General features: G+C 58.8%; 1 protein-coding gene across 1 annotated transcript in view; it reads right to left on the bottom strand.

The window, feature by feature from the left end:
* The window catches only part of LOC142484869 (GRB10-interacting GYF protein 1-like), a 64647-nt gene that overhangs the window by 11809 nt on the left and 32306 nt on the right, over positions 1-20532 (bottom strand). The window contains exons 2-3 of the mRNA XM_075584100.1: positions 17890-17944; positions 1110-1163 (exon numbers count right to left, since the gene is read on the bottom strand). Coding sequence (XP_075440215.1) covers positions 1110-1144 — 35 coding nt within the window. The 5' untranslated portion in view covers positions 1145-1163; positions 17890-17944. The remainder of the gene's footprint in view (positions 1-1109; positions 1164-17889; positions 17945-20532) is intronic.

The raw sequence follows: 20532 nt of genomic DNA, 5'->3' as shown, positions 1-20532 counted from the left end.
CTCCTCCTATTACCCCATATAACCCGCTCCCTATAACTTCCTATTACCCATATACCCCCTCCCTATAACTCCTCCTATTACCCCATATAACCGCTCCCTATAACTCCTCCTATTACCCCATATACCCCCTCCCTATAACTCCTCCTATTACCCCATATAACCCCTCCCTATAACTCCTCCTATTACCCCATATAACCCCTCCCTATCACTCCTCCTATTACCCCATATAACCGCTCCCTATAACTCCTCCTATTACCCCATATAACCTCTCCCTATAACTCTTCCTATTACCCATATAACCACTCCCTATAACTCCTCCTATTACCCCATATACCCCCTCCCTATAACTCCTCCTATTACCCCATATACCCCCTCCCTATAACTCCTCCTATTACCCCATATAACCGCTCCCTATAACTCCTCCTATTACCCCATATACCCCCTCCCTATAACTCCTCCTATTACCCCATATAACCGCTCCCTATAACTCCTCCTATTACCCCATATACCCCCTCCCTATAACTCCTCCTATTACCCCATATAACTCCTCCCTATAACCCCTATTACCCCATATACCCCCTCCCTATAACTCCTCCTATTACTCCATATAACCCCTCCCTATAACTCCTCCTATTACTCCATATAACCTCTCCCTATAACTCCTCCTATTACCCCATATAACCGCTCCCTATAACTCCTCCTATTACTCCATATAACCCCTCCCTATAACTCCTCCTATTACTCCATATAACCCCTCCCTATAACCCCTCCTATTAACCCCATATACCCCCTCCCTATAACTCCTCCTATTACCCCATATACCCCCTCCCTATAACTCCTCCTATTACCCCATATACCCCCTCCCTCTAACTCCTCCTATTACCCCATATACCCCCTCCCTATAACTCCTCCTATTACCCCATATAACCGCTCCCTATAACTTCCTATTACCCATATACCCCCTCCCTATAACTCCTCCTATTACCCCATATAACCGCTCCCTATAACTCCTCCTATTACCCCATATACCCCCTCCCTATAACTCCTCCTATTACTCCATATAACCCCCCCCCCTATAATCTCTCCTATTATTAGTTAGGGTGACGTACCACTCCGGCCCAAAATTGAGTGTTTCTGCCGCCATAACGATGGGTCCCGGGTATCTGAGGAGAAGAATTTCCTGATTATCCTGTGTGAGCAAATACCCCCCCCCCCCCACCTACAGACACCTCCCCCTCCTCCCCCCCCCCCCCACCTACAGACACCTCCCCCTCCTCCCCCACCTTCCCCTCCGACACACACACCCCCCCACACCCCCCATCCTACACACACCTCCCCCTCCTCACCTTCCCCTCCTACACACACCCCCCCCCACACCCCCCTCCTACACACACCTCCCCCCACCTACAGACACCTCCCTCTCCTCACCTTCCCCTCCTACACACACCCCCCCCACACCCCCTCCTACACACACCTCCCCCTTCCACCCCAACCTTCCCCTCCTACACACACCTCCCCCCCACACCCCCCTCCTACACACACCTCCCCCTCCCCCCCAACCTTCCTCTCCTACACACACTTCCCCAACAACCTTCCTCTCCTACACACACCTCCCCCCCAACCTTCCTCTCCTACACACACCTCCCCCCCAACCTTCCTCTCCTACACACACCTCCCCCCCAACCTTCCTCTCCTACACACACCTCCCCCCCACCTTCCCCTCCTACACACACCCCCACCTTCCCCTCCTACACACACCCCCTCACCTTCCCCTCCTACACACCCCCCCCCCACACCCCCCTCCTACACACACTTCCCCCTTCCACCCCAACCTTCCCCTCCTACACACACCTCCCCCCCACACCCCCCTCCTACACACACCTCCCCCTCCCCCCCAACCTTCCTCTCCTACACACACCTCCCCCCCAACCTTCCTCTCCTACACACACCTCCCCCCCAACCTTCCTCTCCTACACACACCTCCCCCCCAACCTTCCTCTCCTACACACACCTCCCCCCAACCTTCCTCTCCTACACACACCTCCCCCCCACCTTCCCCTCCTACACACACCCCCCACCTTCCCCTACACACACCCCCCCCACCTTCCCCTCCTACACACACCCTCCCACACCCCCGCTCCTACATACACCTCCCCCCCCACCTACACACACCTCCCCCTCCCCCCCAACCTTCCTCTCCTACACACACCTCCCCCCCAACCTTCCTCTTCTACACACACCTCCCCCTCCCCCCCAACCTTCCCCTCCTACACACACCTCCCCCTCCCCCCCACCTTCCCCTCCTACACACGCCTCCCCCTCCTCCCCCCCACCTTCCCTTCCTACACACAGCTCCCCCTCCTCCCTCCCCCCCACCTTCCCCTCCTACACACGCCTCCCCCCTCCCCTCCTACACACACCTCCCCCCCCCCCACCTTCCCCTCCTACACACACACCCCCCCCCCACCTTCCCCTCCTACACACACCTCCCCCCCCACCTTCCCGCCTACACACACCTCCCTCCACCGCCCCCACCTTCCCCTCAACACACCTCCCCCTCCCCAACCAACCCCCCTACACCACCTCCCCTCCTCACACACCTCCCCTCCTCCACCCACCTCCCCCACCTCCCCACCTACACACACCTCCCCCACCTCCCCCCACCTTCCCCTCCTACAACAACCTCTCCCCCCCACCTTCCCTCCTACACACACCTCCCCCCCCACCTTCCCCTCCTACACACACCTCCCCCTCCCCCCTTCCCCTCCTACACACACCTCCCCCCCCACCTTCCCCTCCTACACACACCTCCCCCCACACCTTCCCCTCCTACCACACACCACCTTCCCCTCCTACACACACCTCCCACCACCTTCCCCTCCTACACACACCCTCCCCCACCTCCCCCCCACCTTCCCCTCCTACACACACCTCCCCCTACCCCCCTTCCCCTCCTACACACACCTCCCCCCACCTCCCCTCCTCCCCCTCCCCCCACAACCACCTTCCCCCTCCTACACACACCTCCCAATTCTACACACACCTCCCCCTCCTCCCCTCCTACACATACCCCCTCCTCCTCCCCTCCTACACATACCCCCCCCTCCTCCACATACCCCCTCCTCCTCCCCTCCTGCACATACCCCCCTCCTCCCCCTCCCCCTCCCCTCCTACACATACCCCCCTCCTCCTCCCCTCCTACACATACCCCCCTCCTCCTCCCCTCCTACACATACCCCCCCTCCTCCTCCCCTCCTACACATACCCCCTCCTCCTCCCCTCCTACACATACCCCCCTCCTCCTCCTCTCCTACACATACCCCCTCCTCCTCCCCTCCTACACATACCCCCTCCTCCTCCCCTCTAACACATACCCCCCTCCTCCTCCCCTCCTACACATAGCCCCTCCTCCTCCCCTCCTACACATAGCCCCTCCTCCTCCCCTCCTACACATACCCCCGCCCCCTCCCCTCCTACACATACCCCCCTCCTCCTCCCCTCCTACACATACCCCCCTCCTCCTCCACTCCTACACATACCCCCTCCTCCTCCCCTCCTACACATACCCCCTCCTCCTCCCCTCTAACACATACCCCCCTCCTCCTCCCCTCCTACACATAGCCCCTCCTCCTCCCCTCCTACACATAGCCCCTCCTCCTCCCCTCCTACACATACCCCCGCCCCCTCCCCTCCTACACATACCCCCTCCTCCTCCCCTCCTACACATACCCAAACCCTCCTCCACATACCCCCTCCTCCTCCCCTCCTGCACATACCCCCCTCCTCCCCCCTCCTACACATACCCCCTCCTCCTACCCTCCTACACATACCCCCCTCCTCCTCCCCTCCTACACATACCCCCCTCCTCCTCCCCTCCTACACATACCCCCATCCTCCTCCCCTCCTACACATACCCCATCCTCCTCCCCTCCTACACATACCCCCTCCAACTCCACTCCTACACATATCCCCCTCCTCCTCCCCTCCTACACATACCCCCCCTCCTCCTACCCTCCTACAAATACCCCCCTCCTACCCCTCCTACACATACCCCCTCCTCCCCTCCTACACATACCCCCTCCTCCTCCCCTCCAACACATACCCCCTCCTCCTCCCCTCCAACACATAACCCCTCCTCCTCCCCTCCTACACATACCCCCTCCTCCTCCCCTCCTACACATACCCCCTCCTCCTCCCCTCCTACACATACCCCACTCCTCCTCCCCTCCTACACATACCCCCTCCTCCCCTCCTACACATACCCCCCTCTTCCTCCCCTCCTACACATACCCCCCTCCTCCCCTCCAACACATACCCCCTCCTCCTCCCCTCCTACACATACCCCCTCCTCCTCCCCTCCTACACATAACATACCCCCCTCCTCCTCCTCTCCTACACATACCCCCCTCCTCCTCCCCTCCTACACATACCCACTCCTCCTCCCCTCCTACACATACCCCCTCCTCCTCCCCTCTAACACATACCCCCCTCCTCCTCCCCTCCTACACATAGCCCCTCCTCCTCCCCTCCTACACATACCCCCTCCTCCTCCCCTCCTACACATACCCCCGCCCCCTCCCCTCCTACACACACCCCCTCCTCCTCCCCTCCTCCACATACCCCCCCCTCCTCCACATACCCCCTCCTCCACATACCCCCCTCCTCCCCCTCCTACACATACCCCCTCCTCCTACCCTCCTACACATACCCCCCCTCCTCCTCCCCTCCTAAACATACCCCCCTCCTCCTCCCCTCCTACACATACCCCCATCCTCCTCCCCTCCTACACATACCCCATCCTCCTCCCCTCCTGCACATGCCCCCCTCCTCCCCCTCCCTTCCTACACATACCCCCTCCAACTCCACTCCTACACATACCCCCCTCCTCCTCCCCTCCTACACATACCCCCCTCCTCCTACCCTCCTACACATACCCCCCTCCTCCTACCCTCCTACAAATACCCCCTCCTCCTCCCCTCCTACACATACCCCCTCCTCCTCCCCTCCAACACATACCCCCTCCTCCTCCCCTCCAACACATAACCCCTCCTCCTCCCCTCCTACACATACCCCCCTCCTCCCCTCCTACACATACCCCCCTCCTCCACATACCCCCTCCTCCTCCCCTCCTACACATCCCCCCCTACTACACATACCCCCTCCTCTTCTCCTCTTACACATACCCCCTCCTCCTCCCCTCCTACACATAGCCCCCTCCTCCCCTCCTACACATAGCCCCCTCCTCCCCTCCTTCACATACCCCCTCCTCCTCCCCTCCTACACATACCCCCTCCTCCTCCCCTCCTACACATACCCCCTCCTCCTCCCCTCCTACACATACCCCCTCCTCCTCCCCTCCTACACATACCCCCCCCTCCTCCCCTCCTACACATACCCCCCTCTTCCTCCCCTCCTACACATACCCCCCTCCTCCCCTCCAACACATACCCCCTCCTCCTCCCCTCCTACACATACCCCCTCCTCCTCCCCTCCTACACATACCCCCCTCCTCCTCCTCTCCTACACATACCCCCTCCTCCTCCCCTCCTACACATACCCACTCCTCCTCCCCTCCTACACATACCCCCTCCTCCTCCCCTCTAACACATACCCCCCTCCTCCTCCACTCCTACACATAGCCCCTCCTCCTCCCCTCCTACACATACCCCCTCCTCCTCCCCTCCTACACATACCCCCGCCCCCTCCCCTCCTACACACACCCCCTCCTCCTCCCCTCCTCCACATACCCCCCCCTCCTCCACATACCCCCTCCTCCACATACCCCCCTCCTCCCCCTCCTACACATACCCCCTCCTCCTACCCTCCTACACATACCCCCCCTCCTCCTCCCCTCCTAAACATACCCCCCTCCTCCTCCCCTCCTACACATACCCCCATCCTCCTCCCCTCCTACACATACCCCATCCTCCTCCCCTCCTGCACATGCCCCCCTCCTCCCCCTCCCTTCCTACACATACCCCCTCCAACTCCACTCCTACACATACCCCCCTCCTCCTCCCCTCCTACACATACCCCCCTCCTCCTACCCTCCTACACATACCCCCCTCCTCCTACCCTCCTACAAATACCCCCTCCTCCTCCCCTCCTACACATACCCCCTCCTCCTCCCCTCCAACACATACCCCCTCCTCCTCCCCTCCAACACATAACCCTCCTCCTCCCCTCCTACACATACCCCCCTCCTCCCCTCCTACACATACCCCCCTCCTCCACATACCCCCTCCTCCTCCCCTCCTACACATCCCCCCCTACTACACATACCCCCTCCTCTTCTCCTCTTACACATACCCCCTCCTCCTCCCCTCCTACACATAGCCCCCTCCTCCCCTCCTACACATAGCCCCCTCCTCCCCTCCTTCACATACCCCCTCCTCCTCCCCTCCTACACATACCCCCTCCTCCTCCCCTCCTACACATACCCCCTCTCCTCCCCTCCTACACATACCCCCTCCTCCTCCCCTCCTACACATACCCCCTCCTCCTCCCCTCCTACACATACCCCCTCCTCCTCCCCTCCTACACATACCCCCTCCTCCTCCCCTCCTACACATACCCCCTCCTCCTCCCTTCCTACACATACCCCCTCCTCCTCCCCTCCTACACATACCCCCCTCCTCCCCTCCTACACATACCCCCCTCCTCCCCTCCTACACATACCCCCCTCCTCCTCCTCTCCTATACATACCCCCTCCTCCTCCCCTCCTACACATACCCCTCCTACTCCCCTCCTACACATAGCCCCTCTTCCTCCCGTCCTACACATAGCCCCATCTCCTCCCCTAATACACATACCCCCTCCTCCTCCCCTCCTACACATACCCCCCTCCTCCTCCTACACATACCCCCCTCCTCCTCCCCTCCTACACATACCCCCTCTCCTCCTCCCCTACTACACATACCCCCCTCCTCCTCCCCTCCAACACATACCCCCTCCTCCTCCCCTCCTACACATACCCCCCTCCTCCTCCCCTCCTACACATACCCCCCTCCTCCTCCACTCCTACACATACCCCCTCCTCCTCCCCTCCTACACATACCCTCCCCCTCCTCCCCTCCTACACATACCCCCTCCTCCTCCCCTCCTACACATACCCCCTACTCCTCCCCTCCTACACATACCCCCTACTCCTCCCCTCCTACACATACCCCCTACTCCTCCCCTCCTACACATAGCCCCTACTCCTCCCCTCCTACACATAGCCCCTCCTCTCCATAACCCCTCCTCCGCCCCTCCTACACATACCCCCTCCTCCTCCACATACCCCCTCCTCCTCCCCTCCTACACATACCCCCTCCTCCTCCCCTCCAACACATACCCCCTCCTCCTCCCCTCCAACACATAACCCCTCCTCCTCCCCTCCTACACATACCCCCCTCCTCCCCTCCTACACATACCCCCCTCCTCCTCCCCTCCTACACATACCCCCTCCTCCTCCCCTCCTACACATCCCCCCCTACTACACATACCCCCTCCTCTTCTCCTCTTACACATACCCCCTCCTCCTCCCCTCCTACACATACCCCCTCCTCCTCCCCTCCTACACATACTCCCTCCTCCTCCCCTCCTACACATACCCCCTCCTTCTCCTCTCCTACACATACCCCCTCCTTCTCCCCTCCTACACATACCCCCTCCTCCTCCCCTCTTACACATACCGCCTCCTCCTCCCCTCCTACACATAGCCCCCTCCTCCCCTCCTACACATAGCCCCCTCCTCCCCTCCTACACATAGCCCCCTCCTCCCCTCCTACACATAGCCCCCTCCTCCCCTCCTACACATAGCCCCCTCCTCCCCTCCTTCACATACCCCCTCCTCCTCCCCTCCTACACATACCCCCTCCTCCTCCCCTCCTACACATACCCCCTCCTCCTCCCCTCCTACACATACCCCCTCCTCCTCCCCTCCTACACATACCCCCTCCTCCTCCCCTCCTACACATACCCCCTCCTCCTCCCTTCCTACACATACCCCCTCCTCCTCCCCTCCTACACATACCCCCCTCCTCCCCTCCTACACATACCCCCTCCTCCTCCCCTCCTACACATACCCCCCTCCTCCTCTCCTATACATACCCCCTCCTCCTCCCCTCCTACACATACCCCTCCTACTCCCCTCCTACACATAGCACCTCTTCCTCCCGTCCTACACATAGCCCCATCTCCTCCCCTAATACACATACCCCCTCCTTCTCCCCTCCTACACATACCCCCCTCCTCCTCCTACACATACCCCCCTCCTCCTCCCCTCCTACACATACCCCCTCTCCTCCTCCCCTACTACACATACCCCCCTCCTCCTCCCCTCCAACACATACCCCCCTCCTCCTCCCCTCCTACACATACCCCCCTCCTCCTCCCCTCCTACACATACCCCCCTCCTCCTCCACTCCTACAAATACCCCCTCCTCCTCCCCTCCTACACATACCCTCCCCCTCCTCCCCTCCTACACATACACCCTACTCCTCCCCTCCTACACATAGCCCCTCCTCTCCATAACCCCTCCTCCGCCCCTCCTACACATACCCCCTCCTCCTCCACATACCCCCTCCTCCTCCCCTCCTACACATACCCCCTCCTCCTCCCCTCCTACACATACCCCCTCCTCCTCCCCTCCTACACATACCCCCTCCTCCCCCCCTCCTACACATACCGCCTCCTCCTCCCCTCCTACACATAGCCCCTCCTCCTCCCCTCCTACACATACCCCCTCCTCCGCCCCTCCTACACATACCCCCTCCTCCTCCCCTCCTACACATACCCCCTCCTCCTCCACTCCTACACATACTCCCTCCTCATACGCAGTGCCAACCTCCCCCTCACACACACTACTACACCATGTATACACACCACAGGTACAGCGCGGGCAGTGCCAGCCTCCCCCTCACACACACACTACTACATCATGTATACACAGCACAGGTACAGCGCGGGCAGTGCCAGCCTCCCCCTCTCACACACTACTACACCATGTATACACAGCACAGGTACAGCGCGGGCAGTGCCAGCCTCCCCCTCACACACACTACTACACCATGTATACACAGCACAGGTATAGCGCGGGCAGTGCCAGCCTCCCCTTCACACACACTACTACACCATGTATACACAGCACAGGTACAGCGCGGGCAGTGCCAGCCTCCCCCTCACACACACTACTACACCATGTATACACAGCACAGGTACAGCGCGGGCAGCGGCAGTGCCAGCCTCCCCCTCACACACACTACTACACCATGTATACACAGCACAGGTACAGCGCGGGCAGCGGCAGTGCCAGCCTCCCCCTCACACACACTACTACACCATGTATACACAGCACAGGTACAGCGCAGGCAGTGCCAGCCTCCCCCTCACACACACTACTACACCATGTATACACAGCACAGGTACAGCGCGGGCAGCGGCAGCCTCCCCCTCACACACACTACTACACCATGTATACACAGCACAGGTACAGCGCGGGCAGTGCCAGCTTCCTCCTCACACACACTACTACACCATGTATACACAGCACAGGTACAGCGCGGGTAGTGCCAGCCTCCCCCTCACACACACTACAACACCATGTATACACAGGTACAGCACGGGCAGCGCCAGCCTCCCCCTCACACACACTACTACACCATGTATACACAGCACAGGTACAGCGCGGGCAGCGCCAGCCTCCCCCTCACACACACTACTACACCATGTATACACAGCACAGGTACAGCGCGGGCAGTGCCAGCCTCCCCCTCACACACACTACTACACCATGTATACACAGCACAGGTACAGCGCGGGCAGCGCCAGCCTCCCCCTCACACACACTACTACACCATGTACACACAGCACAGGTACAGCGCGGGCAGCGGCAGTGCCAGCCTCCGCCTCACACACACTACTACACCATGTATACACAGCACAGGTACAGCGCGGGCAGCAGCAGTGCCAGCCTCCCCCTCACACACACTACTACACCATGTATACACAGCACAGGTACAGCGCGGGCAGTGCCAGCCTCCCCCTCACACTACTACACCATGTATACACAGCACAGGTACAGCGCGGGCAGTGCCAGCCTCCCCCTCACACACACTACTACACCATGTATACACAGCACAGGTACAGCGCGGGCAGCGGCAGTGCCAGCCTCCCCCTCACACACACTACTACACCATGTATACACAGCACAGGTACAGCGCGGGCAGTGCCAGCCTCCCCCTCACACACACTACTACACCATGTATACACAGCACAGGTACAGCGCGGGCAGCGGCAGTGCCAGCCTCCCCCTCACACACACTACTACACCATGTATACACAGCACAGGTACAGCGTGGGCAGCGGCAGCGCCAGCCTCCCCTCACACACACTACTACACCATGTATACACAGCACAGGTACAGCGAGGGCAGTGCCAGCCTCCCCCTCACACACACTACTACACCATGTATACACAGCACAGGTACAGCGCGGGCAGTGCCAGCCTCCCCCTCACACACACACACTACTACACCATGTATACACAGCACAGGTAAAGCGCGGGCAGCGCCAGCCTCCCCCTCACACACACTACTACACCATGTATACACAGCACAGGTACAGCGCGGGCAGTGCCAGCCTCCCCTTCTCACACACTACTACACCATGTATACACAGCACAGGTACAGCACGGGCAGCGGCAGTGCCAGCCTCCCCCTCACACACACTACTACACCATGTATACACAGCACAGGTACAGCGCGGGCAGTGCCAGTGCCAGCCTCCCCCTCACACACACTACTACACCATGTATACACAGCACAGGTACAGCGCGGGCAGCGCCAGCCCCCCCACACACACACTACTACATCATGTATACACAGCACAGGTACAGCGCGGGCAGCTCCAGCCCCCCCACACACACACTACTACACCATGTATACACAGCACAGGTACAGCGCGGGCAGTGCCAGCCTCCCCCTCACACACACTACTACACCATGTATACACAGCACAGGTACAGCGCGGGCAGTGCCAGCCTCCCCCTCACACACACTACTACACCATGTATACACAGCACAGGTACAGCGCGGGCAGTGCCAGCCCCCCCTCACACACACTACTACACCATGTATACACAGCACAGGTACAGCGCGGGCAGCGCCAGCCTCCCCCTCACACACACTACTACACCATGTATACACAGCACAGGTACAGCGCCGGCAGTGCCAGCCTCCCCCTCACACACACTACTACACCATGTATACACAGCACAGGTACAGCGCGGGCAGTGCCAGCCTCCCCCTCACACTACTACACCATGTATACACAGCACAGGTACAGCGTGGGCAGTGCCAGCCTCCCCCTCACACACACTACTACACCATGTATACACAGCACAGGTACAGCGCGGGCAGTGCCAGCCTCCCCCTCACACACACTACTACACCATGTATACACAGCACAGGTACAGCGCGGGCAATGCCAGCCTCCCCCTGACACACTACTACACCATGTATACACAGCACAGGTACAGCGCGGGCAGTGCCAGCCTCCCCCTCACACACACTACTACACCATGTATACACAGCACAGGTACAGCGCGGGCAGCGGCAGCCTCCCCCTCACACACACAATACTACACCATGTATACACAGCACAGGTACAGCGCGGGCAGTGCCAGCCTCCTCCTCACACACACAACTACACCATGTATACACAGCACAGGTACAGCGTGGGCAGTGCCAGCCTCCCCCTCACACACACTACTACACCATGTATACACAGCACAGGTACAGCGTGGGCAGTGCCAGCCTCCCCCTCACACACACTACTACACCATGTATACACAGCACAGGTACAGCGCGGGCAGTGCCAGCCTCCTCCTCACACACACAACTACACCATGTATACACAGCACAGGTACAGCGTGGGCAGTGCCAGCCTCCCCCTCACACACACTACTACACCATGTATACACAGCACAGGTACAGCGCGGGCAGTGCCAGCCTCCCCCTCACACACACTACTACACCATGTATACACAGCACAGGTACAGCGCGGGAAGCGGCAGTGCCAGTCTCCCCTCACACACACTACTACACCATGTATACACAGCACAGGTACAGCGCGGGCAGTGCCAGCCTCCCCCACCACACACACTACTACACCATGTATACACAGCACAGGTACAGCGCGGGCAGTGCCAGCCTCCCCCTCAAACACACTACTACACCATGTATACAAAGCACAGGTACAGCGCGGGCAGCGGCAGCCTCCCCCTCACACACACTACTACACCATGTATACACAAAAGAGGTACAGCGCGGGCAGCAGCAGTGCCAGCCCCCCTCACACACACTACTACACCATGTATACACAGCACAGGTACAGCGCGGGCAGTGCCAGCCTCCCCCTCACACACACTACTACACCATGTATACACAGCACAGGTACAGCGCGGGCAGCGGCAGTGCCAGCCTCCCCCTCACACACACTACTACACCATGTATACACAGCACAGGTACAGCGCGGGCAGTGCCAGCCTCCCCCTCACACACACTACTACACCATGTATACACAGCACAGGTACAGCGCGGGCAGTGCCAGCATCCCCCTCACACACACTACTACACCATGTATACACAGCACAGGTACAGCGCGGGCAGTGCCAGCCTCCCCCTCACACACACTACTACACCATGTATACACAGCACAGGTACAGCGCGGGCAGTGCCAGCCTCCCCCTCACACACACAATACTACACCATGTATACACAGCACAGGTACAGCGCGGGCAGTGCCAGCCTCCCCCTCACACACACTACTACACCATGTATACACAGCACAGGTACAGCGCGGGCAGTGCCAGCCTCCCCCTCACACACACTACTACACCATGTATACACAGCACAGGTACAGCGCGGGCAGCGGCAGTGCCAGCCCCCCCCTCACACACACTACTACACCATGTATACACAGCACAGGTACAGCGCGGGCAGTGCCAGCCTCCCCCTCACACACACTACTACACCATGTATACACAGCACAGGTACAGCGCGGGCAGTGCCAGCCTCCCCCTCACACACACTACTACACCATGTATACACAGCACAGGTACAGCGCGGGCAGCGGCAGTGCCAGCCTCCCCCTTACACACACTACTACACCATGTATACACAGCACAGGTACAGCGCGGGCAGCGGCAGTGCCAGCCTCCCCCTCACACACACTACTACACCATGTATACACAGCACAGGTAGTGCCAGCCTCCCCCTCACACACACTACTACACCATGTATATACAGCACAGGTACAGCGCGGGCAGCGGCAGCCTCCCCTCACACACACTACTACACCATGTATACACAGCACAGGTACAGCGCGGGCAGTGCCAGCCTCCCCCTCACACACACTACTACACCATGTATACACAGCACAGGTACAGCGCGGGCAGTGCCAGCCTCCCCCTCACACACACACTACTACACCATGTATACACAGCACAGGTACAGCGCGGGCAGTGCCAGCCTCCCCCTCACACACACTAATACACCATGTATACACAGCACAGGTACAGCGCGGGCAGTGCCAGCCTCCCCCTCACACACTACTACACCATGTATACACAGCACAGGTACAGCGCGGGCAGTGCCAGCTTCCTCCTCACACACACTACTACACCATGTATACACAGCACAGGTACAGCGCGGGCAGTGCCAGCTTCCTCCTCACACACACTACTACACCATGTATACACAGGTACAGCACGGGCAGCGCCAGCCTCCCCCTCACACACACTACTACACCATGTATACAAAGCACAGGTACAGCGCGGGCAGTGCCAGCCTCCCCCTCACACACACTACTACACCATGTATACACAGCACAGGTACAGCGAAGGCAGTGCCAGCCTCCCCCTCACACACACTACTACACCATGTATACACAGCACAGGTACAGCGCGGGCAGTGCCAGCCTCCCCCTCACACACACTACTACACCATGTATACACAGCACAGGTACAGCGTGGGCAGTGCCAGCCTCCCCCTCACACACACTACTACACCATGTATACACAGCACAGGTACAGCGCGGGCAGTGCCAGCCTCCTCCTCACACACACAACTACACCATGTATACACAGCACAGGTACAGCGTGGGCAGTGCCAGCCTCCCCCTCACACACACTACTACACCATGTATACACAGCACAGGTACAGCGCGGGCAGTGCCAGCCTCCCCCTCACACACACTACTACACCATGTATACACAGCACAGGTACAGCGCGGGAAGCGGCAGTGCCAGTCTCCCCTCACACACACTACTACACCATGTATACACAGCACAGGTACAGCGCGGGCAGTGCCAGCCTCCCCCACCACACACACTACTACACCATGTATACACAGCACAGGTACAGCGCGGGCAGTGCCAGCCTCCCCCTCAAACACACTACTACACCATGTATACAAAGCACAGGTACAGCGCGGGCAGCGGCAGCCTCCCCCTCACACACACTACTACACCATCTATACACAAAAGAGGTACAGCGCGGGCAGCAGCAGTGCCAGCCCCCCTCACACACACTACTACACCATGTATACACAGCACAGGTACAGCGCGGGCAGTGCCAGCCTCCCCCTCACACACACTACTACACCATGTATACACAGCACAGGTACAGCGCGGGCAGCGGCAGTGCCAGCCTCCCCCTCACACACACTACTACACCATGTATACACAGCACAGGTACAGCGCGGGCAGTGCCAGCCTCCCCCTCACACACACTACTACACCATGTATACACAGCACAGGTACAGCGCGGGCAGTGCCAGCATCCCCCTCACACACACTACTACACCATGTATACACAGCACAGGTACAGCGCGGGCAGTGCCAGCCTCCCCCTCACACACACTACTACACCATGTATACACAGCACAGGTACAGCGCGGGCAGTGCCAGCCTCCCCCTCACACACACAATACTACACCATGTATACACAGCACAGGTACAGCGCGGGCAGTGCCAGCCTCCCCCTCACACACACTACTACACCATGTATACACAGCACAGGTACAGCGCGGGCAGTGCCAGCCTCCCCCTCACACACACTACTACACCATGTATACACAGCACAGGTACAGCGCGGGCAGCGGCAGTGCCAGCCCCCCCCTCACACACACTACTACACCATGTATACACAGCACAGGTACAGCGCGGGCAGTGCCAGCCTCCCCCTCACACACACTACTACACCATGTATACACAGCACAGGTACAGCGCGGGCAGTGCCAGCCTCCCCCTCACACACACTACTACACCATGTATACACAGCACAGGTACAGCGCGGGCAGCGGCAGTGCCAGCCTCCCCCTTACACACACTACTACACCATGTATACACAGCACAGGTACAGCGCGGGCAGCGGCAGTGCCAGCCTCCCCCTCACACACACTACTACACCATGTATACACAGCACAGGTACAGCGCAGGCAGTGCCAGCCTCCCCCTCACACACACTACTACACCATGTATATACAGCACAGGTACAGCGCGGGCGGCGGCAGCCTCCCCTCACACACACTACTACACCATGTATACACAGCACAGGTACAGCGCGGGCAGTGCCAGCCTCCCCCTCACACACACTACTACACCATGTATACACAGCACAGGTACAGCGCGGGCAGTGCCAGCCTCCCCCTCACACACACACTACTACACCATGTATACACAGCACAGGTACAGCGCGGGCAGTGCCAGCCTCCCCCTCACACACACTAATACACCATGTATACACAGCACAGGTACAGCGCGGGCAGTGCCAGCCTCCCCCTCACACACTACTACACCATGTATACACAGCACAGGTACAGCGCGGGCAGTGCCAGCTTCCTCCTCACACACACTACTACACCATGTATACACAGCACAGGTACAGCGCGGGCAGTGCCAGCTTCCTCCTCACACACACTACTACACCATGTATACACAGGTACAGCACGGGCAGCGCCAGCCTCCCCCTCACACACACTACTACACCATGTATACAAAGCACAGGTACAGCGCGGGCAGTGCCAGCCTCCCCCTCACACACACTACTACACCATGTATACACAGCACAGGTACAGCGCGGGCAGTGCCAGCCTCCCCCTCACACACACTACTACACCATGTATACACAGCACAGGTACAGCGCGGGCAGCGGCAGTGTCAGCCTCCCCCTCACACACACTACTACACCATGTATACACAGCACAGGTACAGCGCGGGCAGCAGCAGTGCCAGCCTCCCCCTCACACACACTACTACACCATGTATACACAGCACAGGTACAGCGCGGGCAGTGCCAGCCTCCCCCTCACACACACACTACTACACCATGTATACACAGCACAGGTACAGCGCGGGCAGTGCAAGCCTCCCCCTCACACACACTACTACACCATGTATACACAGCACAGGTACAGCGCGGGCAGTGCCAGTGCCAGCCTCCCCCTCACACACACTACTACACCATGTATACACAGCACAGGTACAGCGCGGGCAGTGCCAGCCTCCCCCTCACACACACTACTACACCATGTATACACAGCACAGGTACAGCGCGGGCAGCTGCAGTGCCAGCCTCCCCCTCACACACACTTCTACACCATGTATACACAGCACAGGTACAGCGCGGGCAGTGCCAGCCTCCCCCTCACACACACTACTACACCATGTATACACAGCACAGGTACAGCGCGGGCAGCGGCAGTGCCAGCCTCCCCCTCACACACACTACTACACCATGTATACACAGCACAGGTACAGCGCGGGCAGTGCCAGCCTCCCCGACACACTACTACACCATGTATACACAGCACAGGTACAGCGCGGGCAGCGGCAGCCTCCCCCTCACACACACTACTACACCATGTATACACAGCACAGGTACAGCGCGGGCAGTGCCAGTCTCCCCCTCACACACACTACTACACCATGTATACACAGCACAGGTACAGCGCAGGCAGTGCCAGCCTCCCCCTCACACACACTACTACACCATGTATACACAGCACAGGTACAGCGCGGGCAGTGCCAGCCTCCCCCTCACACACACTACAACACCATGTATACACAGCACAGGTACAGCGCGGGCAGCGGCAGTGCCAGCCTCCCCCTCACACACACTACACCATGTATACACAGCACAGGTACAGCGCGGGCAGTGCCAGCCTCCCCCTCACACACACGACTACACCATGTATACACAGCACAGGTACAGCGCGGGCAGTGCCAGCCTCCCCCTCACACACACACTACTACACCATGTATACACAGCACAGGTACAGCGCGGGCAGTGCCAGCCTCCCCCTCACACACACTACTACACCATGTATACACAGCACAGGTACAGCGCGGGCAGTGCCAGCCTCCCCCTCACACACACTACTACACCATGTATACACAGCACAGGTACAGCGCGGGCAGTGCCAGCCTCCCCCTCACACACACAATACTACACCATGTATACACAGCACAGGTACAGCGCGGGCAGTGCCAGCCTCCCCCTCACACACACTACTACACCATGTATACACAGCACAGGTACAGCGCGGGCAGTGCCAGCCTCCCCCTCACACACACTACTACACCATGTATACACAGCACAGGTACAGCGCGGGCAGCGGCAGCCTCCCCCTCACACACACTACTACACCATGTATACACAGCACAGGTACAGCGCGGGCAGCGGCAGCCTCCCCCTCACACACACTACTACACCATGTATACACAGCACAGGTACAGCGCGGGCAGTGCCAGCCTCCCCCTCACACACACTACTACACCATGTATACACAGCACAGGTACAGCGCGGGCAGCGGCAGTGCCAGCCTCCCCCCCTCACACACACCTGTTGCTGGAATGACCGTCTCACACGGGGTTTTTCATGGGATGAAGCAGATAACCTGGGAGAAAGAAGTACGGGATATATTACAGATATATGGAAGCTTTATCCGAGCGCTCAGCCCTATAACACCTCCTCTGCCTCGCAGTGTCAAAGCTAAAAGGGACAGCGGTGCCCCCCTGTGATGGGATAAGAGGCGTCTCACACACAGGATTCCTATAAGGTAATAGGGACAGCGGTGCCTCCCTGTGATGGGATAAGAGGGCGTCTCACACACAGGATTCCTATAAGGTAATAGGGACAGCGGCGCCCCCCTGTGATGGGATAAGAGGGCGTCTCACACACACGGGATTCCTATAAGGTAATAGGGACAGCGGCGCCCCCCTGTGATGGGATAAGAGGCGTCTCACACACAGGATTCCTATAAGGTAATAGGGACAGCGGCGCCTCCCTGTGATGGGATAAGAGGCGTCTCACACACAGGATTCCTATAAGGTAATAGGGACAGCTATGCCCCCCTGTGATGGGATAAGAGGGCGTCTCACACACACGGGATTCCTATAAGGTAATAGGGACAGCGGTGCCTCCCTGTGATGGGATAAGAGGGCGTCTCACACACAGAGGATTCCTATAAGGTAATAGGGACAGCGGTGCCTCCCTCTGATGGGATAAGAGGGCGTCTCACACACAGAGGATTCCTATAAGGTAATAGGGACAGCGGTGCCCCCCTGTGATGGGATAAGAGGGTGTCTCACACACACGGGATTCCTATAAGGTAATAGGGACAGCGGTGCCTCCCTGTGATGGGATAAGAGGGCGTCTCACACACACAGGATTCCAATAAGGTAATAGGGACAGCGGTGCCTCCCTGTGATGGGATAAGAGGGCGTCTCACACACAGGATTCCTATAAGGTAATAGGGACAGCGGCGCCCCCCTGTGATGGGATAAGAGGGCGTCTCACACACACGGGATTCCTATAAGGTAATAGGGACAGCGGCGCCCCCCTGTGATGGGATAAGAGGCGTCTCACACACAGGATTCCTATAAGGTAATAGGGACAGCGGCGCCTCCCTGTGATGGGATAAGAGGCGTCTCACACACAGGATTCCTATAAGGTAATAGGGACAGCTATGCCCCCCTGTGATGGGATAAGAGGGCGTCTCACACACACGGGATTCCTATAAGGTAATAGGGACAGCGGTGCCTCCCTGTGATGGGATAAGAGGGCGTCTCACACACAGAGGATTCCTATAAGGTAATAGGGACAGCGGTGCCTCCCTCTGATGGGATAAGAGGGCGTCTCACACACAGAGGATTCCTATAAGGTAATAGGGACAGCGGTGCCTCCCTGTGATGGGATAAGAGGCGTCTCACACACACAGGATTCCTATAAGGTAATAGGGACAGCGGTGCCTCCCTGTGATGGGATAAGAGGGCGTCTCACACACAGGATTCCTATAAGGTAATAGGGACAGCGGCGCCCCCCTGTGATGGGATAAGAGGGCGTCTCACACACACGGGATTCCTATAAGGTAATAGGGACAGCGGCGCCCCCCTGTGATGGGATAAGAGGGCGTCTCACACACACGGGATTCCTATAAGGTAATAGGGTCAGCGGTGCCCCCCTGTGATGGGATAAGAGGCGTCTCACACACAGGATTCCTATAAGGTAATAGGGACAGCGGCGCCTCCCTGTGATGGGATAAGAGGCGTCTCACACACAGGATTCCTATAAGGTAATAGGGACAGCTATGCCCCCCTGTGATGGGATAAGAGGGCGTCTCACACACACGGGATTCCTATAAGGTAATAGGGACAGCGGTGCCTCCCTGTGATGGGATAAGAGGGCGTCTCACACACAGAGGATTCCTATAAGGTAATAGGGACAGCGGTGCCTCCCTCTGATGGGATAAGAGGGCGTCTCACACACAGAGGATTCCTATAAGGTAATAGGGACAGCGGTGCCCCCCTGTGATGGGATAAGAGGCGTCTCACACACAGGATTCCTATAAGGTAATAGGGACAGCGGTGCCTCCCTGTGATGGGATAAGAGGGCGTCTCACACACAGGGGATTCCTATAAGGTAATAGGGACAGCGGCGCCCCCCTGTGATGGGATAAGAGGGCGTCTCACACACGGGATTCCTATAAGATAATAGGGACAGCGGTGCCCCCCTGTGATGGGATAAGAGGGCGTCTCACACACAGGATTCCTATAAGGTAATAGGGACAGCGGTGCCTCCCTGTGATGGGATAAGAGGGCGTCTCACACACAGGATTCCTATAAGATAATAGGGACAGCGGTGCCCCCCTGTGATGGGATAAGAGGGCGTCTCACACACACGGTATTCCTATAAGATAATAGGGACAGCGGTGCCTCCCTGTGATGGGATAAGAGGCGTCTCACACACAGGATTCCTATAAGGTAATAGGGACAGCGGTGCCCCCCTGTGATGGGATAAGAGGGTGTCTCACACACGGGATTCCTATAAGATAATAGGGACAGCGGTGCCTCCCTGTGATGGGATAAGAGGGCGTCTCACACACACAGGATTCCTATAAGGTAATAGGGACAGCGGTGCCTCCCTGTGATGGGATAAGAGGGCGTCTCACACACACAGGATTCCTATAAGGTAATAGGGACAGCG

Source organism: Ascaphus truei, unplaced genomic scaffold (genome assembly GCF_040206685.1).
Source record: "Ascaphus truei isolate aAscTru1 unplaced genomic scaffold, aAscTru1.hap1 HAP1_SCAFFOLD_447, whole genome shotgun sequence".
Taxonomy (NCBI): Eukaryota; Metazoa; Chordata; class Amphibia; order Anura; family Ascaphidae; genus Ascaphus; species Ascaphus truei.
Note: the sequence above shows the minus strand (reverse complement) of the source record. Positions and strands in the feature narration are given on the sequence as shown.